We start from the raw sequence: 22,938 nt of genomic DNA on the forward strand, positions 1-22,938 counted from the left end.
CCAGAAAGTGTATTCCTTTGCCATGTTTTTTTGTAGTATTACTTTAGTGCCTTGTTTCTTACAAGATGCATGTTCTGTATATTTGTATTCTTCCTTTCACTCTGTCATGGGGAGTTAGGTAGCCTAGTGGTTTGAGCATTGGACTAATAACCGGAAGGTTGCAGGATTGAATCCCCGAGCTGACAAGGGAAAAATCTGTCGTTCTGCCCCTGAACAAGGCAGTTAACCACTGTTCCTTGGCCGTCATTGAAAATAAGAATTTGTTCTTAACTGACTTGCCTAGTTAAATAAAGGTAATACAAATGTAAGTAATTATTGTGGAGTCACTACAATGTTGATCCATCCTCAGTTTTCTACCATCACCCATGGCCTGTAACATCCCTGAGCAGTTTCCTTCCTATCCTACAGCTCAGTTAAGAAGGACGGCTGTCTTTGTCTGGCTAGTTTAATACATAATCCACAGCATAATTATTAACTTGACCATGCTTAAAGAGATATTCAAGGCCTCCTGAGTGGCGCAGTGGTCTAAGGCACTGCATCGCTGTGCAACTAGAGATTCTGAGTTTGAGTACATGACCTGGAGACCCATGAGACGGTGCACAATTGGCCCAGCATCGTCCGGGTTAGGGGAGGGTTTGGCTGGCAGGGATGTCCTTGTCCCATCGTGCACTAGTGACTCCTGTGGCGGGCCGAGCGCAGTGCACGATGTACAGTGTTTCTGACATGTTGGTGCAGCTGGCTTCCGGGTTAAGTGGGCATTGTGTCTTGAAGCAGTGCAGCTTTGTTGGGTTGTGTTTCGGAGGACGCACGGCTCTCGACCTTCGGCTCTCCCGAGTCCGTACGGGAGTTGCAGCGATGAGACAAGACTGTAACTACCAATTGGGGAGTTAAAGGGAGTAAAAAAAAAAGTGATATTCAGTGTCTGGTTTGTTATTGTTACCCATCTACCAATGGCTGACCTTTGAGGCTTTCAAAATGCTCCCTTAGTCATTCAAAAATAATTTCAACCTCTATTATTTTCCATGTAACTTATGTGATTTAAGCCTAAATTTAGGCTTGCCCATCTTGGCCCATCTAAGCCAATTTTGGCTTAAATCACATAAGTAACATTTGTAACTAGTGTGTGCGTGTGTACAGTTAAAGTCGGAAGTTTACAAACACTTAGGTTGGTGTCATTAAAACTCGTTTTTCAACCACTCCACCAATTTCTTGTTAACAAATTATAGTTTTGGCAAGTCAGTCAGGACATCTACTATGTGCATGACACAAGTCATTTTCCCGACAATTGTTTACAGACAGATTATTTCACTTAATCACAATTCCAGTGGGTTAGAAGTTTACATACACTTAGTTGACTGTGCCTTTAAACAGCTTGGAAAATTCCAGAAAATTATGTCATGGCTTTAGAAGCTTCTGATAGACTAATTGACATCATTTGAGTCAATTGGACCTGTGGATGTATTTCAAGGTCCACCTTCAAACTCAATGCCTCTTTGCTTGACATCATGGGAAAATCAAAAGCAATCAGCCAAGACCTTAGAAACAAAATTGAGGCCTCCACAAATCTGGTTCATCCTTGGAAGCAATTTCCAAACGCCTGACGGTACCACGTTCATCTGCACAAACAATAGTATGCAAGTATAAACCGCATGTGACCACGCAGCTGTCATACCGCTCAGGAAGGACCTAAGACAGGGAATTTTTACTAGGATTAAATGTCAGGAATTGTGAAAAACTAAGTTTAAATGTATTTGGCTAAGGTGCATGTAAACTTCCGACTTCAACTGTATGTGTGTGTGATTTTTATTAATCTTTTTTTTTTTTAATCAAATTTTCCTTCCACTTTGACAGTATTTTGTGTAGATTGTGGACAAAAGAATGACACATCAATTTTAATCCCACTTTGTAACAAAATAAAATCCAAGGAGTATGAATACTTTTGCAACACACTGTATTTATTATTGATCACCTTTTTTCGCTCTCTCTGTACCCCTTCCAGCCGGAATTGACAGTGGAGAACCTGCCCCTGTATCTGGAGCTAAAAAAACAACTTCTGGTGCTGTTTGTGGGAGAAGAAGAGAGGGGTAGGAAAGAGAACAAGAGAGTATTGGAGGATATGAGGAGTCTGCTGAACACAGGACAGATCAACGCCTACCTGCCCTGCTGGATCCACCTGTATGTACCGGAGTATTACGTGTTCCACGTCAATGAAGGGTTACAGTGGGTTTCAGAGTGTCGGGAACACAAAGTTCAGGGCAAGGCAGCCATAGCCCAATTATGTGACTGAAAGGTTTAGTTCTAGTGGCATTAACATTAAATGTTCGTCATTGTCTTTATCTTGTCGTCCACTTGGGAGGAACAATTCAATATATTGTTTCAAGGCAAAGTATGATTCAGAATTGGGGTTTTATAACTCCATTGTCTTTTCAACTGCCAATGACCCACTATTCAACACGGATTGTCTTTTACTTTTGTCTTTGAATTGAATCTCAGCTCATTGACTGAGTCATGGTTGGATGGAAAAACCAGTGAATGCAGGGTGTATTTTGGTGTTGATGGGTATCTTGTGTGTTCCAGGGGTCGTACCCCTACAGGTAAGGCTGTCCTGGAGGCATACCTGGGTTTCCTGCCCCTGCTTCCTGCCCTGGTGGTCTCCCAGCTGGCCACAGGAGGAGAGGTCTTCCACTACCCCACTGGCAGACCCCTAATGGTACAGCCCATTCTGCAGTGGCTACAGAGAGTGGAGGATGGTGAAGAACCACCTACAGGTATGGGGGGGGGGGGTGTTAAAGTACTTGGTTAGTCCAGTGTCTCCTTGATTGACACACTTTACACTGGCAGTGACCAAAATGACCACTGTTAGAAATAAGTTTATCAGCAAAGAACAGTTAAAGAAAAATAACTTTAAACTTGTGGTTTGCTTCCCCCTATGGAAGTGCACTCTATGATGATTGACGAATGCTGCATTTGCACCTGCAGTTTCTGGCCTTTAAAACCTCTCTAGGATAGGCGGGACGCTACTGTCCCACTTGGCCAAAAACCAGAGAAAATGCAGAAAAAAAATCTGAATGGTTTGTCCTCGGGGTTTTACCTGCTAAATAAGTTCTGTTATACTCACAGACATGATTCAAACAGAGTGTTTTCTATCCAAATCAACTAATAATATGCATATCTTATCTTCTGGGGATCTTCTGAGTAGCTGGCAGTTGAATTTGGGTATGCTTTTCATCCAAACGTGAAAATGCTGCTCCCTATCCTAGATAAGTTTTAAGGGGGGCACAGCCCTGCTGCCATGGCTGCAAGTTGAAGGCTCTGACTACCAGCTCCTATTTGCACGTTCCCAACATCAGTTACTTCATTCACCACTGCCTCTGTCCATATGTATTACTTGTGTATAAAAGTGTTGTGCTACATATGCAAATGTAGGCGTGTCTGGTTGTGTTGAGATGAGATGGTACTTTGTCTTCATGCACAGAAATGTGCATTGCATCACATGCTCCACATCACACACGTAATCTGTAGTCATGTCAACACAACGTATTAATCACATTATACATTTCCCATTCTCTACTCTATGGGTCAGTGAATAATGGAGTAGGCCGATCTTATGGTCTCTTTCCTGATTGTGTCATTCAAGCCATTCTGTGTACGTACTGTATGTGCTTTTCTGTCAATTGAGAGTTTGCCAAGAGACTGTAATCTCAGGTGTCTGTGTATTGTACCACACAGCTCCGTCTGTCACCACCATTCATGAGATCACCACCTCTATTTATTCATTCATTCAAACCTCTTTCTCCAGTGCCTTTTTGAGCTAATCCAATCGCTATTGTTTTGTGGGCGGATTAGTATTGTATATGTGTGTGACAGACTTTGCTGGTTTCTACCCAAAATGCACACTCATCGACAGACCTCCAAAGACTAGGCGTCAGGTTTTTCTTTCAGTTATTCCACTTCTAGTGACACAGAGGTAGCTGAAATGAAGGAAGTACAGTAGAGGAAGGAGGGTGTTTTCCTGATACGCTTCCAATCCACTTCCTCTGTCTCTGGAGGGAAATGTATCTCTTAATTGTGTCTGATGGTTGCCAGTTATAGTCCTGAGTCATCATACAGCACTCACCATAGATTTAGTTTTTCTTTCAGGCTAATGCCCCCTCTTTCTGGTTTGTGTTCATTAGGCATCAAACGGAAGAAAACGGACTGAAACGGGGATGGCCTACCTGGAGTTGTCCAATAAGAAACGCTTGTTTTTAATGAATACCACGCTGCGCCTTCTCTGTCAGGAGAAGCAAATCATTCGTCAACTTGAAGTGTTCGACGTTTAGACCGTGTTGATGTTTTTTATTTTCTGGAGCTGACTCGAGAGTTTGTATTCATCCATCATAATCAGAAACCCTATAGACATCAATTACAGTGGTTCAGTAATATGATGGTTAAACTTTGACGGAAAGGTACATTTGCTGTTAGGACATCTTATGATACTCGTGTTTCTATACTAAGCTTACTGTATCTTACATTTGATTTGGGTTTTGATCCGTATTAACATTTTGTTCAGTTACGAAATGTGGAAATATCGTTTAGAAAAAATCATACTTGGAAGAAGTTCATTTTTAGATGCGTTAAGTATTCAATCTCGACTATTCTGTACACCGTTGCAGATAGCGCTGCGATGTCTAGAGCTGACACTACTCCCAATTCCACAGACTGTGAACCAGTCTGCTCTATACAATACATTTCTGTCTGGACGTTTGGTAACATTTCACCCTCCCGAACAAATCCGAGGTCTTTCCCACCAAACTGCTTGCATTTACCAGAGGGATCCAAACCCATTGAGAGTATGGCAGATAACTCCTTTCAAGCTCGACCAGGCGATAATGCACACAACCTGTTCATATGTCTGTGCTTCTCATTTATGTGTAATTCAAACCGATCCATTGTCTCAGTCTGAGTATATGACATTTACAGTTGCTTTCAAAGGCAAGCCCAATCCCACTAAAGCCTGAATTGACAGTAGAGTGGGTCGTTGGCTCACATTTCTCTCCTCTCTATGCATTGATGGCTAATGCCATATCATGTCTTGTGTTTTATTTCAACCCCTTCTAGACACACTCACATTTGAGAGGTTGGAGCACAGGGTCAGTCATGGTAAGGGGACAATGGAGCAGTTTAGGTTAAATGCCTTGCTAAAGGGAACAACGTTTGAGATGGCCTTCAGGATTTGATACCAGCTACCCCTACCAGTAGACATTTTCAGTACCTCTTGTTGCTGGCACCCCTCTTTAACCTCTACACCCATTGGCAGGTTGACAAAGTGGCTTGTATCAAATCCGACTAAATTTGATCTTTCAGTCGACCCGGCAATAATGCACAAAACCTGCATCATTACTCTACAGTGTAATTCAAGCATTGACTCATTGTCTAAGTACAGTGGGGAGAACAAGTATTTGATACACTGACGATTTTGCAGGTTTTCCTACTTACAAAGCATGTAGAGGTCTGTAATTTTTATCATAGGTACACTTCAACTGTGAGAGAAGGAATCTAAAACAAAAATCCAGAAAATCACATTGTATGATTTTTAAGTAATTTATTTGCATTTTATTGCATGACATAAGTATTTGATACATCAGAAAAGCAGAACTTAATATTTGGTACAGAAACCTTAGTTTGCAATTACAGAGATCATACGTTTCCTGTAGTTCTTGACCAGGTTTGCACACACTGCAGCAGGGATTTTGGCCCACTCCTCCATACAGACCTTCTCCAGATCCTTCAGGTTTCGGGGCTGTCGCTGGGCAATACGGACTTTCGGCTCCCTCCAAAGATTTTCTATTGGGTTCAGGTCTGGAGACTGGCAAGGCCACTCCAGGACCTTGAGATGCTTCTTACGGAGCCACTCCTTAGTTGCCCTGGCTGTGTGTTTCGGGTCGTTGTCATGCTGGAAGACCCAGCCACGACCCATCTTCAATGCTCTTACTGAGGGAAGGAGGTTGTTGGTCAAGATCTCGCGATACATGGCCCCATCCATCCTCCCCTCAATACGGTGCAGTCGTCCTGTCCCCTTTGCAGAAAAGCATCCCCAAAGAATGATGTTTCCACCTCCATGCTTCACGGTTGGGATGGTGTTCATGGGGTTGTACTCATCCTTCTTCTTCCTCCAAACACGGCGAGTGGAGTTTAGACCAAAAAGCTCTATTTTTGTCTCATCAGACCACATGACCTTCTCCCATTCCTCCTCTGGATCATCCAGATGGTCATTGGCAAACTTCAGACGGGCCTGGACATGCGCTGGCTTGAGCAGGGGGACCTTGCGTGCGCTGCAGGATTTTAATCCATGACGGCGTAGTGTGTTACTAATGGTTTTCTTTGAGACTGTGGTCCCAGCTCTCTTCAGGTCATTGACCAGGTCCTGCCGTGTAGTTCTGGGCTGATCCCTCACATTCCTCATGATCATTGATGCCCCACGAGGTGAGATCTTGCATGGAGCCCCAGACCGAGGGTGATTGACCGTCATCTTGAACTTCTTCCATTTTCTAATAATTGTGCCAACAGTTGTTGCCTTCTCACCAAGCTGCTTGCCTATTGTCCTGTAGCCCATCCCAGCCTTGTACAGGTCTACAATTTATCCCTGATGTCCTTACACAGCTCTCTTGTCTTGGCCATTGTGGAGAGGTTGGAGTCTGTTTGATTGAGTGTGTGGACAGGTGTCTTTTATACAGGTAACGAGTTCAAACAGGTGCAGTTAATACAGGTAATGAGTGGAGAACAGGAGGGCTTCTTAAAGAAAAACTAACAGGTCTGTGAGAGCCGGAATTCTTACTGGTTGGTAGGTGATCAAATACTTATGTCATGCAATAAAATGCAAATTAATTACTTAAAAATCATACAATGTGATTTTCTGGATTTTTGTTTTAGATTCCGTCTCTCACAGTTGAAGTGTACCTATGATAAAAATGACAGACCTCTAAATCGGCAGTGTATCAAATACTTGTTCTCCCCACTGTACATGCCATTTTACAGTTACTTTCAAAGATGCTCTCAATCGCACTAAAGCCTGATTTGACAGTAGTGTGTTGGCTCATGTTTCTCCCCTCTCTCGCTACGTATTAACTGCTAATGCGTTCAACTCTCCACACGATGATCATTGTCCATTTATCACAGAGCTGAAAATTTGACTCTGCTTCATCCCAACTCTTTGAAAAACACACACACACACAGCGAGACGAGTTTTGAGCACAGGGTCAGCCATAGTAAAGCCTGGAGCAGGGCACAAATGCAGGAGATGGCATCTAGGATTTGATACAGACCTGTGATTTGAAACGGCAACCCTCTGGTTGATGGCACGCCTCTCACGTCTAGGATCTGCACCCATTGGCAAGGTGACAAAATTACTCCTTTCATGGTCGACCAGGTGATAATGTACACAACCTACATCATGACTTTACTGTGTAATTCAAGCATTGTATTGTTGTAAATGTCATGTACTCAGACAGTTACTTTTAAAGACCAGCCCAATCCCACTAAAGCCTGAAATGACAGTAGAGTGGATTTTTGGCTCACATTTACCCCTCTCTACACATTGACGGCTTATGCATTCCACTCACCACACAATGAAGATGATGACTTTATTGTCCATTTCCTTGAGACGCCCACAAAGTCTCTTAGTCAGTCTCTGTAAGCATGGAAATGGGAGATGGAATTGGCCCCATATTAAGTAACTGCTGTAAAAGCACAAGTTGTATATAATGCAATATTCCCGTCTGGAGAGACAAAGCTACTGTCTGGTTCAAAATGATTGGCACCCTTGATAAAGATGAGCAAAAAGACTATAATAAATAACACTGAACTATATTTTATGCAACAACAAAAAAGTGAATATTTTATACTAATTGCTCAGAGATTTTGGTTTAACAAATAATAAAACAAATCTCAAAGATAGGCACCAATTATTGGCTCACCTGTTTTCAATACTCCAACACCCTCCCTTTGCAAGGATAACGACACTGAGCTTTTTTTCTAAAACGTTTGAAATATTTGAGGGATCTTAGACCATTCCTCCATACAGAATCTTTCCAGGTCATTGATGTCCTTTGTCTGCACTTCTGAACTGCTCTCTTCAATTCAAACCACAGGTTGTCAATGTGGTTCAAGTCCGGGGACTGAGGTGACCATTGCAAAATGTTGATTTTTGTGGTCAGTTAAGCATTTGATGTACTTGGGGTTATTGTTAGACCGCTGCGCCACTGCATCTCAGTGCAAGAGGCGTCACTACAGTCCCTGGTTCAAATCCAGGCTGTGACTGGGAGTCCCGTAGGGCGGCGCACAATTGGCCCAGCGTCGTTCGGGTTTGGCCGGGGTAGTCCGTCATTGTTAATAAGAATTTGTTCTTAACTGACTTGCCTAGTTAAGTAAAGTTTTTTTTTTTAGGTTTTTTTTAGGTTTTTGGCTAAAATGTCCTGGTACTTGGTAATGTTCATGATGCCGTTGATCTTAACAAGGGCCTCAAGACCAGTGGAGGCAAAATAGTCCCATAACATCAAAGATCCATCACCAAATTTTACAGTAGATATGAGGTATTTTTTTGATATGCTGATATGGTCAGATGATATTAAAATCGAGCTCTTTGGCCACACACACCAGTGGTGGGTTTGGTGTTGGAAAACGGACGCATTTGCAGAAAGTAACATTCACGTGTAAGAGTTGTTGGTTTCATTTGAAATCATTTACATTCAGAACTATTTTCAAATACATACCAAATATTAATTTAAAAATACTCTTTCAAATACTTCCAACGATACTTCCTATTTGAAGTAAATTTGAAGTAATTGTAAATACATGGCAATACTTTCCAAATAGTAGTTTGAAATGCATTCCAATATTCAACTACTTGTTTGTTTTTTCATATAAGGGTTATCTGAATACTTGTTTTGACATTTTAATGAAAGGTAATTGAGATACCTGGTAGTATTTGAACCCAGGTCTGTTATCTGAGCTGACACTGTTCCCCGGGCCCCGAAGACGTTGTCGATTTAAGGCAGCCCCCCGCACCTTTCTGATTCAGAGGGGTTGGGTTAAATGCGGAAGACACATTTCAGTTGAAGGCATTCAGTTGTACAACTGACTAGGTATCCCCCTTTCCCTTCCCTTATCCGCAAGGGGAGGGTTATAGATGATTGAAAACGGGTGCCAATATATTTTCTAGATGAAAAAAATACATTTTGTTGAACAAAATCTCTCTGAGCAATTGAATTAGTATAAAATATAATTTTCCCATGTTTTTGACCGTACAATCAATATACCTCAGTATTTATATTATTTATTTTTGAACAGTATTTTTTTGCTCCTCTTTATCAATGGTGCCAATAATTTTCTACCTGACTGTATATATAGATCATGAGTTATCTGTGAAGGGTTAAGCCCTTACTTTTAGTGCTACAAAAGTGTACAGGCTATCACATAAGCGTCTTTGGGTGTATATAGCACTTTTCTAGAACCCAATGTGGTGGTGTTATTATTAACATGAGGTATAGGTCACTCAAAGACGATTTTAGTATTTGTTCATTAGTCCATTGTTAATACAACCCTAAACAAGTGTGCATGTCAGTAGTCAGGTTTTAAAGATGGAAAACTTTCAGTACAGAGCAAAAACTGTGATGCAATTTGCATGTTAAGTGAACTATCCCTTTAACTGTGCACTACGGATCTTGTGTTTGATCCTGCTGGTCATTTTAGACTTTTTCTCCTGCTGTATCTATTTCAGAGCGCCAGTGGAAAATAAATTCTAAATGTTGTCATGGAATTATTCCTTATGTTCAGCAACCTATCCGTGACCTTGCACTAAAATCCAGCTGCATATTTGGTATTTTATCAGGATCCCCATCAGCTGTCACAAAAGCAACAGCTACTCTTCCTGTGGTCCACACAAAACATGAAACATGACATAATACAGAAACACTCAAGGACAGAACTACATTAAAAAATGTTTTGTCAAAGGCACACACACGTAGTCTACATATCAATACATACACACAAACTATCTAGACCAAAAGGGGAGAGTCGTTGTGCCGTGAGGTTTTGCTTATTTTTTTTTAAACCAGGTTTGCTGTTTATTTGAGCAATATGAGATGGAACGGAGTTCCATGCAATAATGGCTCTATGTAATACTGTATGCTTTCTTGAATTTGTTCTGGATTTGGGGACTGTGAAAAGACCCCTGGTGGCATGTCTGGTGGGATAAGTGTGTGTGTGTCAGAGCTGTGTGTAAGTTGACTATGCAAACAATTTAGGATTTTCAACACAATGCTTCTTTATAAAAATGTGTGATGCAGTCACTCTCTCCTCCACTCTTAGCCAAGAGAGACTGGCATGCATAGTATTTATATCAGCCCTCTGATTACAATGAAGAGCAAGACGTGCCACTCTGTTCTGGGCCAGCTGCAGCTTAAATAGGTATTTCCTTGGAGCACTCGACTACATGACTGGACAATAATCAAGATTACACAAAACTAGAGCCTGCAGAACTTGGTTTTTGGAGTGTGGTGTCAAAAAAGCAGAACATCTCTTTATTATGGACAGACCTCTCCCCATCTCTGCAACCATTGAATCTATATGTTTTGATCATTATGGCTGAGATCCCGTTAACGGGATCGACTTGACAACAGCCAGTGAAAGTGCAGGGCGCCAAATTCAAACAACAGAAATCTCATAATTAAAATTCCTCAAACATAAAAGTATTTTACATCATTTTAAAGATAAACTTGTTGTAAATCCAACCACAGTGTCCGATTTCAAAAAGGCTTTACGACGAAAGCACACCAAACGATTATGTTAGGTCAGTACCGAGTCACAGAAAAACACAGCCATTTTTCCAGCCAAAGAGAGGAGTCACAAAAAGCAGAAATAGAGATAAAATTAATCACTAACCTTTGATGATCTTCATCAGATGACACTCATAGGACTTCATGTTACACAATACATGTATGTTTTGTTCGATAAAGTTCATATTTATATCCAAAAATCTTAGTTTACATTGGCGCGTTATGTTCAGTAATGTTTCGCCTCCAAAACATCTGGTGATTTTGCAGAGAGCCACATCAATTTACAGAAATACTCATAATAAACATTGATAAAAGATACAAGTATTATACATGGAACTATAGATAAACTTCTCCTTAATGCAACCGCTGTGTCAGATTTTAAAAAAACTTTACGGAAAAAGCACACCATGCAATAATCTGAGTACAGCGCTCAGAGCCCAAACAAGCCATACAGATATCCGCCATGTTGTGGAGTCAACAGAAGTCAGAAATAGTATTATAAATATTCACTTACCTTTGATCTTCATCAGAATGCACTCCTAGGAATCCCAGTTCCACAATAAATGTTTGTTTTGTTCGATAATGTCCATAATTTGTCCAAATACCTCCTTTTTGTTCGCGTGTTTAGTTCCAAAATCGAAATTGATAACGCGCAGGTCAGACAAAAAGTTTAAAAAGTTCGTAGAGACATGTCAAACGATGGAAGGAATCAATCTTTTAGGATGTTTTTAACATAAATCTTCAATAATGTTTCAACCGGAGAATTCCTTTGTCTTCAGAAATGCGATGGAACGCAGGTCGCTCTCACGGGAGCAAGTGTGGTCAGCTCATGCCAGACACCTGACTCAAAGAGCTCTCCTTCCCTCATTCTTCCCAGTAGAAGCATCAAACAAGGTTCTAAAGACTTGACATCTAGTGGAAGCCTTAGGAAGTGCAATATGACCCCAAAGACACTGTATATTGGATAGGCAAACCTACAAACCTCAGATTTCCCACTTCCTGGTTGGATTTTTTCTAAGGTTTTTGCCTGCCATATGAGTTCTGTTATACTCAGACATCATTCAAACAGTTTTAGAAACTTCAGAGTGTTTTCTATCCAAATCTACTAATAATATGCATATCTTAGCTTCTGGGACTGAGTAGCAGGCAGTTTACTCTGGGCACCTTATTCATCCAAGCTACTCAATACTGCCACCAGCCATAAGAAGTTAAATTACTTGGCGTTACCTTAGATTGTAGTCTCCTCAACTCGTTCAACAGCCACACCATTCATTACCAGATTCAGCTGAGGTCTAGAACTTAGAATGATTTGTACCAAATACAATGCTCTTAGTTTGAGATGTTCAGGACTAGTTTATTACTGGCCACCCATTCCAAAATGGACTGCAACTCTTTGTTAAGGGTTTCAGTGACTTCATTAGCTGTGGTTGCTGATGCGTATATGGTTGACTCATCAGCATACAAGGACACACATTTTTTGTTTAATGCCAGTGGCAGGTCATTGGTAAAAATAGAAAAGAGTAGAGGGCCTAGAGAGCTGCCCTGCGGTACACCACACTTTACAGGTTTGACATTAGAGAAGCTTCCATTAAAGAAAACCCTTTGAGTTCTATTAGATAGCGCTGCCATATCATGGATTCAGAGGTTGAAACGCCATAAGTTTTTTTTCAACAACAGGTTATGGTAAATTACATCAAAGGCTGCACTGAAATCTAACAGTACAGCTCCCACAAATCTTCTTATCAATTTCTTTCAACCAATCATCAGTCATCTGTACAGTACATGTTGGGTGCCCTTCTCTATAAGCATGCTGAAAGTCTGTTAATTTGTCAAACACAATTTTTTCCCAACAGTTTGCTATGAGCTCGCAGCAGGCTTATAGGTCTGCTGTTAGAACCAGTAAAGGTCGCTTTACCACCCTTGGGTAGCGGAATTACTTTGGCTTCCCTCCAGGCCTGAGGACAAAGACTTTCCTCTAGGCTCAGATTAAAGATATGACATAAAATGATATGATATGACTGGCAATAGATGGAAAGCTACTGAGGATGGTAGATGACTAAGTTGTCAATGCCAGCAGGTTTGTCATTGTTGATCGATAACGATCATTTTTCCACCTCTCTCACTAACTTTACAAAATTCAAACTTGTAATGCTTTTCTTTCATTATTAGTTTTTTTATGCATGAATACGATGGCTCACTGTTCATTGTTGGCATTTCCTGCCTAAGTTTGCCCACTTTGCCAATGAAGTAATCATTAAATTAATTGGCAACATCAAATGGTTTTGTGATGAATAAGCAATCTGATTCAATGAAAGATGGAGTTGAATTTGTCTTTCTGCCCATAATTCCATTTAAACTACTCAAGTTTTTTTCCATAATTCTTTATATCGTTGATCTTGGCTTCATAATACAGTTTCTTCTTGTTTGTGTTGAGTTTAGTCACATAATTTCTCAATTTGCAGTAAATAAGCCAGTCAGATGTACAGCCAGACTTATTAGCCACTCCTTTTGCCCCATCTCTTTCAACCATACAGTTTTTCAATTCCTCATCAATCCATGGAGCCTTAACAGTTCTAACAGGCAGTTTCTTAACAGGTGCATGTTTTATCAATATTTGAAGAAGCAATTTCATAAATTCATCAAGTGCAGCGTCGATATGCTCCTTATTAAACAAATCCAAATATATTTTAGATTCTTCAAAGTAGCCACCCTTTGCCTTTGACAGCTTTGCACACTCTTGACATTCTCTCAACCAGCTTCATGAGGAATGTTTTCCCAACAGTCTTGAAGGAGTTCCCACATATGCTGAGCACTTGTTGGCTGATTTTCCTTCACTCTGCGGACCAATTTATCCCAAACCATCTCAATTGGGTTGATGTAGGGTGATTTGTGGAGGCCAGGTCATCTGATGCAGCACTCCCTCACGCTTATCCTTGGTCAAAAAGCCCTTACACAGCCTGGAGGTGTGTTTGGTCATTGTCCTGTCATTGTCCTGAAAAATAAATGATAGACCCATTGAGCGCAAACCAGATGGGATGGTGTATCGATGCAGAATGCTGTGGTAGCCATGCTGGTTAAGTGTTCCTCGAATTCTAAATAAATCACAGACCGTGTCACCAGCAAAGCATCCCCACGCCATCACACCACCTCCTCCATGATTCACATTGGGAACCACACATGCAGAGATCATCCATTCACCTATTATGTGTCTCAAAGACACAGCGGTTGGAACCAAAAATCAAGAAAATCTCAGATTTCCACCAGTCTAATGTCCATTGCTCGTGTGTCTTGGCCAAGCAAGTCTCTTCTTATTGTTGGTTTCCTTTAGGAGTGGTGTCCTTTCTTTGCAGCAATTTGACCACGAAGGCCTGATTTCACGCAGTCGCCTCTGAACAGCTGATGTTGATGTGTCTGTTACTTGAACTCTGTGACGCATTTATTTGGGCTGCAATTTCTGAAGCTGGTAACTCTAATGAACGTATCCTCTGCAGCAGAGGATCTGGGTCTTCATTTCCTGTGGTGGTCCTCATGAGAGCCAGTTTCATCGTAGTGCTTGATGGTTTTTGCGACTGCACTTGAAGAAACGTTGAAAGTTCTTGAAATGTTCTGGATTGACTTACCGTCAAGTCTTAAAGTAATGATGGACTGTCGTTTCTCTTTGCTTATTTGAGCTGCTCTTGCCATAATCTAGACTTGGCCTAGAAGCAGTGGCTTCTTCCTTGCTGAGCAACCTTTCAGGTTATGTCGATTTAGGACTCGTTTTACTGTGGATATAGATACTTTTGTACCTGTTTCCTCCAGCATTTTCACAAGGTCCTTTGCAGTTGTTCTGAGATTGATTGGCACTTTTCGCACCAAAGTACGTTCATCTCTAGGAGACTGAACGTGTCTCCTTCCTGAGCGGTATGATGACTGCGTGGTCCCATGGTGTTTATACTTCAAATCAAATCAAATTTTATTAGTCACATACACATGGTTAGCAGATGTTAATGCGAGTGTAGCGAAATGCTTGTGCTTCTAGTTCCGACAATGCAGTAATAACCAACAAGTAATCTAACCTAACAATTCCACAACTACTACCTTATACACACACAAGTGTAAAGGGATAAAGAATATGTACATAAAGATATATGAATGAGTGGTGGTACAGAACGGCATAGGCAAGATGCAGTAGATGGTATAGAGTACGGTATATACATATGAGATGAGTACTGTAGGGTATGTAAACATAAAGTGGCATAGTTTAAAGTGGCTAGTGGTACATGTATTACATAAAGATGGCAAGATGCAGTAGATGATATAGAGTACAGTATATACATATGAGATGGGTAATGTAGGGTATGTAAACATTATATTAAGTGGCATTGTTTAAAGTGGCTAGTGGTACATTTTTACATAATTTCCATCAATTCCCATTTTTAAAGTGGCTGGAGTTGAGTCAGTATGTTGGCAGCGGCCGCTAAATGTTAGTGGTGGCTGTTTAACAGTCTGATGGCCTTGAGATAGAAGCTGTTTTTCAGTCTCTCGGTCCCTGCTTTGATGCACCTGTACTGACCTCGCCTTCTGGATGATAGCGGGGTGAACAGGCAGTGGCTTGGGTGGTTGTTGTCCTTGATGATCTTTATGGCCTTCCTGTGACATCGGGTGGTGTAGGTGTCCTGGAGGGCAGGTAGTTTGCCCCCGGTGATGCGTTCTGCAGACCTCACTACCCTCTGGAGAGCCTTACGGTTGTGGGCGGAGCAGTTGCCGTACCAGGCGGTGATACAGCCCGACAGGATGCTCTCGATTGTGCATCTGTAGAAGTTTGTGAGTGCTTTTGGTGACAAGCCGAATTTCTTCAGCCTCCTGAGGTTGAAGAGGCGCTGCTGCGCCTTCTTCACGACGCTGTCTGTGTGGGTGGACCAATTCAGTTTGTCCGTGATGTGTACACCGAGGAACTTAAAACTTTCCACCTTCTCCACTACTGACCCGTCGATGTGGATAGGGGGGTGCTCCCTCTGCTGTTTCCTGAAGTCCACAATCATCTCCTTTGTTTTGTTGACGTTGAGTGTGAGGTTATTTTCCTGACACCACACTCCGAGGGCCCTCACCTCCTCCCTGTAGGCCGTCTCGTCGTTGTTGGTAATCAAGCCTACCACTGTAGTGTCATCCGCAAACTTGATGATTGAGTTGGAGGCGTGCATGGCCACGCAGTCGTGGGTGAACAGGGAGTACAGGAGAGGGCTCAGAACGCACCCTTGTGGGGCCCCAGTGTTGAGGATCAGCGGGGTGGAAATGTTGTTACCTACCCTCACCACCTGGGGGCGGCCCGTCAGGAAGTCCAGGACCCAGTTGCACAGGGCGGGGTCGAGACCCAGGGTCTCGAGCTTGATGACGAGTTTGGAGGGTACCATGGTGTTAAATGCTGAGCTGTAATCGATGAACAGCATTCTCACATGGGTATTCCTCTTGTCCAGATGGGTTGCATACTTGCATACTATTGTTTGTACAGATGAACGTGGTACCTTCAGGCGTTTGGAAATTGCTCCCAATGATGAACCAGATTTGTGGAGGTCTACCCATTTTTATGAGGTCTTGGCTGATTTTATTTAGAGGCACTGAGTTTGAAGGTAGGCCTTGAAATACATCCACAGGTACACCTCCAATTGACTCAAATATGTCATTATGTCAATTAGCCTATTATAAGCTTCTAAAGCCATGACATCATTTTCTGGAATTTTCCAAGCTGTTTAATGACACAATCAACTTAGTGTATGTAAACTTCTGACCCACTGGAATTGTGATAGTGAAATAATCTGTAAACTATTGTTGGAAAAATGACTTGTCATGCACACAGTACATGTCCTAACCGACTTGCCAAAACTATAGTTTGTTAACAAGAAATTTGTGGAGTGGTTGAAAAATGAGTTTTAATGACTCCAACCTAAGTGTATGTAAACTTCCAACTTCAACTGTAGGTAGGTAGAAATGGAACCAAATGATCTGTTTTGTATTCAGTCCTTTTTAAATAGGATATATGGGCTACGGTATAGGTGGAATGTGATAGTCTGCCTATAACCAGCCTGAGTAAGTTTGTTCTCTTATAAGGTTACTGTATGCTCTGTCAAAAAATAACCCCTAGCACATCTTTTCATGGGTTATCGTTTTACGGATTTGTCTTGTTTTTCTTGTTTCTGTTTCTTCAGGTTTTTCTGTTATTCTACTATTTGAGTATGGTGCTTTCTAAACAGGTTCTGCTTCTGTTCCTCTCTCTCTCCCCCACCCAGGTGTGATCGTGGATGAGAAATGGATGCCCTCCATGCCCTTCTACGACTTCCTGTCCGTCATGGACCAGGAAGTACCGGGCTATGCCTCCCAGAGGAGCGCTAAGACTAAAACAAGCCGGATTGAGAGAGCAGAGGGAGAGAAGAGCAGTGGTGGTGGTGAAAGACAAGCCCGAGCTGGAGCACACAACCCCCAAGGGTCACCCACCACCAAGCCTCCACAGACGCCTCACCACCACTCTGAGCTATGAGGGGGCTAGAACAGCAGCCCTGACCTCTGAAGGCTGGAGGAAACCAATGACTGCTTAGATCAGAATCACCTCTAACAGATAAGCTACACTGAAGCTATTAGATAGTGATAGCTTTATGGGCTGTGAGATCCACTGAGCCTCCTAGTATGTGGTTTAGCTGTTTTACAGTGCATTGGGAATGTATTCACACCCCTTGTCTTTTTCCACATTTTGTTCTATTACAGCCTTATTCTAAAATGGACTGAAAAGATCCTCATCAATCGGAATCTACACACATACCCCATAATGACAAAGCAAAAACAGGTTTTTAGACATTATAGCCACACAAAAAAATACATTAGCATGAGTATTTAGACCCTTTACTCAGTACTTTGTTGAAGCACCTTTGGCAGCGATTACAGCCTCCAGTCTTCTTGGGTACAGTATGACGCTACAAGCTTGGCACACCTGCACACAGATCCTGTCAAGCTCTTTCAGGTTGGATGGGGATTGTCGCTGCACAGCTATTTTCAGGTTTCCAGAGATGTTCAAGTCTGTGCTCTGGCTAGGCCACTCAAGGACATTCAAAGACTTGTCCTGAAGCCACTCCTGTGATGTCTTGGCTGTGTGCTTAGGGTCAATGTTCTGTTAGAAGGTGAAACTTTACCCCAGTCTGAGGTTCTGATTGCTCTGGAGCAGGTTTTCATGTGACTTTTACTGAGGAGTAGCTTTCATCTGGCCACTCTCATAAAAAGGCCTGATTGGTGGAGTGCTGCAGATATGGATAATTGAAATGCATTCCAGGTGACTACCTCATGAAGCTGTTTGAGAGAATGCCAAGTATGCAAAGCTGTCAAGGCAAAGGGTGGCTACTTTGAAGAATCTCAAATATAAAATTACACTTTTTGGGGTTACTACATGATTCCATATGTGTTATTTCATAGTGTAGAAAATAGTAAAAATAAAGAAAAACCCTGGAATGAGGTGTCCATACTTTAGACTGGTAATATGTATGTATGTACTTAAACTCAGCAAAAAAAGAAACATCCTCTCACTGTCAACTGTGTTTATTTTCAGCAAACTTAACATGTTTAAGTATTTGTATGACCATAACAAGATTCAACAACTGAGACATAAATGGAACAAGTTCCACAGACATGTGACCAACAGAAATGGAATAATGTGTCCCTGAACAAAGGGGGGGTCAAAATCAAAAGTAACAGGCAGTATCTGGTGTGGCCACCAGCTGCATTAGTACAGCAGTACATCTCGTCATCATGGACTGCAGCAGATTTGCCAGTTCTTGCTGTGAGATGTTACCCCACTCTTCTACCAAAGCACCTGCAAGTTTCCAGACATTTCTGGGGGGAATGGCCCTAGCCCTCACCCTCCGATCCAACAGGTCCCAGACGTGCTCAATGGGATTGAGATCCGGGCTCTTCGCTGGCCATGGCAGAACACTGACATTCCTGTCTTGCAGGAAATCATGCACAGAACGAGCAGTATGGCTGGTGGCATTGTCATGCTGGATGGTCATGTCAGGATGAGCCTGCAGGAAGGGTACCACATGAGAGAGGAGGTTGTCTTCCCTGTAACGCACAGCGTTGAGATTGCCTGCAATAACTAGCTCAGTCCGATGATACTGTGACACACCGCCCCAGTACAGGCCTCGGTGTAACGCTCATTCCTTTGACGATAAATGCGAATCTGACTCATCATTTACAATGAAGATCTGTGAAGTTATTTGGATTTTTACAAATTATCTTTGAAAAGCAGAGTCCTGAAAAAGGACATTTCTTTTTTTGCTGAGTTTGTATATTCACAGAATGTATATATATTCACAGATTGTATTTATACTTAATGGAATAGTTAATTATGTTACAATTTGATGTTAGATGGTTACTCACCCTGAAAGTAAGGTAAGGTTTGGTTGTCTCTAAACACTCACTACACTAGTGAACAATCAACAGAAGTTGATTAATTTATATACTTTTTTCCCCAATATTGTTTCTAGACTGGCACAACTTTGGTTTTAGAAGTGGGGGGGGGAATAGCTCGTTTCCTGCATTTATACACAATCTACACATGTCCCTTTTGGGGACACTTTTATTGTAATTAAGAAAATATGTTTCTAAACACTTCCACATGAATGTGGATGCTACCATGATTATGGATAATCCTGAATGAAGTGTGAATAATGATGACTGAGAAAGCTATGGATGCACAAATGTGACCAACCGGCTCAAATCGGTCTTATGTAGCAAAATTAGAAAGTGTTTTTTACATTGGATAAAAGTAGACTCAGAGCTACAGAATGGTATATCATACACTGCATTTTTGAGGAACAATGGGAAAGTAATTCTGCTTTGAAAATAAATAAACTTGTTAACTCACTTTTGAGAAAAGGGCCTTTAAATATTTTGGTACCTACTGGAGAGCTCTCCTTTGTCTACACCTACTCAGCATTGTTCACACCCTCTTAAGCCAGCCCCACCCATCTCTTTAAGGATTCACATGTGAGGTCATGTGCTAAACAATGAGTAGTGTAGTAAAGATTAAGACTAAAAGTAGTAGCCTACAATGATGAAAAGTTCCACGTAATAAAGTGTCCAGATGAAAATATTTGATAAATATTAGATGACACACTTGTCTAAATTGATGGGTCATGCGAAATAAATGCTATAACCAGCCACATCCAGTGGTGGAAAAAGTACTACATTGTCATACTTGAGTAAATGTAAAGATACCTTAATAGAAAATGACTCCCGTAAAAGTCTAAAAGTATTTGGTTTAAAAAAATACTTAAGTATCAAAAGTAAATGGTATTGCTAAAATGTACTTAAGTATCAAATGTAAAAGTATAAATAATTTCAAAATCCTTATATTAAGCAAACCAGATGGCACAAATGTATTTACTTTTTTTTTTTTTTACGGCCTGCCAGGGGCACACTCCAACACTCCAACATTAATTTACAAACTAAGCAATTGTGTTTAGTGAGTCTGCCAGATAAGATGCAGTAGGGATGACCAGGGATGTTCTCTTGATTAATGTGTGAATTGGACAAGTTTCCTGTCACAATGTAACGAGTACTTTTGGGTGTCAGGGAAAATGTATGGAGTTAAAAGTACATTATTTTATTTCGGAATGTAGTGAAGTAAAAGTTGCCAAAAATATAAATAGTAAATTAGTACAGATACCCCTCAAAAATACTTAAGTACTTTACACCACTGGCCACATCTTGCTAAGTGGATGGGTCTCTACAGAAGGTATAAACAGTACAGCCAAATGGTTACTTGCATAGTAGCAATATCACAAATAGATAGTGCCAATGTAACGGATGTGAAATGGCTAGCTAGTTAGCGGGTACGCGCTACTAGCGTTTCAATCAGTTACGTCACTTGCTCTGAAACCTAGAAGTAGTGTTGCCCCTTGCTCTGCAAGGGCCGCGGCTTTTGTGGAGCGATGGGTAACGACGCTTCGTGGGTGACTGTTGTTGATGTGTGCAGAGGGTCCCTGGTTCGCGCCCGTGTCGGGGCGAGGGGACGGCCATAAAGTTATACTGTTACACCAATATAAATAAAATAATATACAGTATGTACAATAATAATATCAGTGATAGACGAGTTAGCTATAGACATACAATCAGAGGTAAAGTGGCTGAGCAGCAGGATAAAAAAGGCACTGCAGCTGGTCCTTCCAAACCACGCATGAACAAGGCAATCTATATTCGGCGAGCCTGTTTCTGTCCTGCCCTTGACTTTGGTGCAGGTCATGTGATGTCCATACCCTCTTCGTCCCAAAACTCCCTGATCTTCTCAAAAGATACGTTTGTTTAGCTGTGTCCAGTCCAGGTGGTGCTTGTACAGGCAGGCCATCTATGGGAGGAAGATTGTCAGCATTGCGCAGCAACTGAATCCTGGTCCCGACTGAGTCCGAACGCTCCTTGCTTGGCTACAACAACACCAGGCTCCAGGGCATCGAAGCTGTAAAACAGGAAATAACAACAAAAAATGTGAAGACATTACATTACACAACATCAATTCACCTCCCAAGTTTAGATAAGAATAACCTCATACAATGCAATTAAAATGATATTCACCTGAAGTGCTGGTACTGCTTGATCTGTGGCAGTGGCCAGAGTCAGGTGTTGTTGCCAGCCATAGCTTTCCACCAGCACCGTACCATCCTTCAGTACAACCAGCAGTGGGATGTTGACCCATGTCACAGCGCTTTCTTCACAGGATAACTGCGCTGCTGCCTTTGCTGGATGACATGCCTTCATCAATCAAGTAGTTGACTTGTTGTGGTATTCCTTCACAGCAGACACCAAACAAGCCACAGTTGCGAGGAGTTAAAAAGTAGATGGGACCTGGTTGCATAGGATCAGAAGGATAGTGCACCTGCAAACTACAAAATAACATTAAGATATATTACAATGCATTGTCTCATCCATCAGTCTGACTACACAGCTCAGTGAAAGGTATTTACCTGCCTCCCATATATATATATATATATATATATATATATATTTTTTTTTTTAAATTGTGTATATCTATCTATCTATGTCTTTAATCCGTATAAAGGAGGAAATGTTGCTTACTTGTTGAGCAAAATCAAGTAGGGCCCCCCAGAGACAACTGCAGGTCTTGATTGGTGGTCTTGCAGTCAACAACCATCTTCTGGTAGACAGACCTCCCACTCGGAACAAGCAGGAGAGATGCTGCTCTTGCTTCTTCAGCTTGGCTGATTTAACAGCTTCTGGTAGATTGGCAGATCTGAAGACCTGATAGTTGTTCCTCTGGCACTGCCAGCACAGGTCTGTCCTGGGCTTAGTGCTTGAGATGCGGGGCAGCAATTTTCTCCACAGATTCCTGAAGGAAGACAGCCCGACTACAAGTAGCTCTGGAAAACACAGAAATAATGTGAGATTAATAAAAGTAGTGCCATTCATGTTGGAGATCAATTAAATAATGAAAACATGTTTATGCTTTACATACCAAGTGTTGCCATCGATTCCTTGTAGAGATGCCACACTGCTGCTTTTGTCACATGGGATGGCACCAGTTTTTCACCAAAGTGTTTGTGTCCTGGGTGGCGTCCTGGTAATACTATTGCATTATCCTCTGCGTAGTTGCCGATGAAGTTCACCACTCGCTACAAGTCCTCATGCTTCAGGTGTAACCTGTGCTTGCTTGGGCCAGCAATCATTTTGATGGAAGGCATTAGACCATTCTCCTTGTATGACTGGTGGAGGAGAGTCAGGCGTGTTCTACTGATGCTGAAAGACAAAATCCAGGTACAAATGCGAAATGGCATTCGGAGATAACATCACTACACACAGTTCATACACGTAATGTTAGCTAGCAAGCCAGCCAGCCATCTAACGTCAGCTAGCTAGCTAACAGCAAGCTTGTCATAGCTAGCTAAAGTTAACCAAATAGGTTCAATGTTAGATAGTTAGCTAGCTAACAGGGTATAACTAGCAATGCCAAATTCCATTCTGAGAAAACATCACTAACGTTAAACTCAGGTCATACACGTAAGTTAATGTTAGCTAGCAAGCCAGCCATCTAACCTCAACTAATGTTAGCTAGCTAACAGCAAGTTTTAACTTGAGGTCTTTTTGTTTA

The 22,938-nt window shown here is 41.7% G+C and overlaps 1 protein-coding gene and 1 long non-coding RNA gene across 3 annotated transcripts in view; one reads left to right on the forward strand and one right to left on the reverse strand.

The window, feature by feature from the left end:
• The window catches only part of txndc16 (thioredoxin domain containing 16), a 51,835-nt gene extending 32,134 nt beyond the window's left edge, over positions 1–19,701 (forward strand). For both annotated transcript variants that reach the window (XM_071365108.1, XM_071365110.1), the window contains exons 17-19: positions 2,000–2,175; positions 2,578–2,768; positions 17,081–19,701. In XM_071365108.1, coding sequence (XP_071221209.1) covers positions 2,000–2,175; positions 2,578–2,768; positions 17,081–17,328 — 615 coding nt within the window. In that variant the 3' untranslated portion in view covers positions 17,329–19,701. The remainder of the gene's footprint in view (positions 1–1,999; positions 2,176–2,577; positions 2,769–17,080) is intronic.
• Positions 19,702–20,689: 988 nt separating this feature from the next.
• Positions 20,690–22,685, reverse strand: LOC139553145 (uncharacterized). Its single transcript, XR_011670606.1, has 4 exons — positions 22,306–22,685; positions 21,909–22,210; positions 21,408–21,715; positions 20,690–21,291 (listed from the first exon to the last, which is right to left on the reverse strand). It is a non-coding gene; the product is annotated as an uncharacterized lncRNA (long non-coding RNA).
• Positions 22,686–22,938: the final 253 nt, after the last annotated feature.

Source organism: Salvelinus alpinus, chromosome 25, assembly GCF_045679555.1.
Source record: "Salvelinus alpinus chromosome 25, SLU_Salpinus.1, whole genome shotgun sequence".
Lineage (NCBI taxonomy): Eukaryota > Metazoa > Chordata > Actinopteri > Salmoniformes > Salmonidae > Salvelinus > Salvelinus alpinus.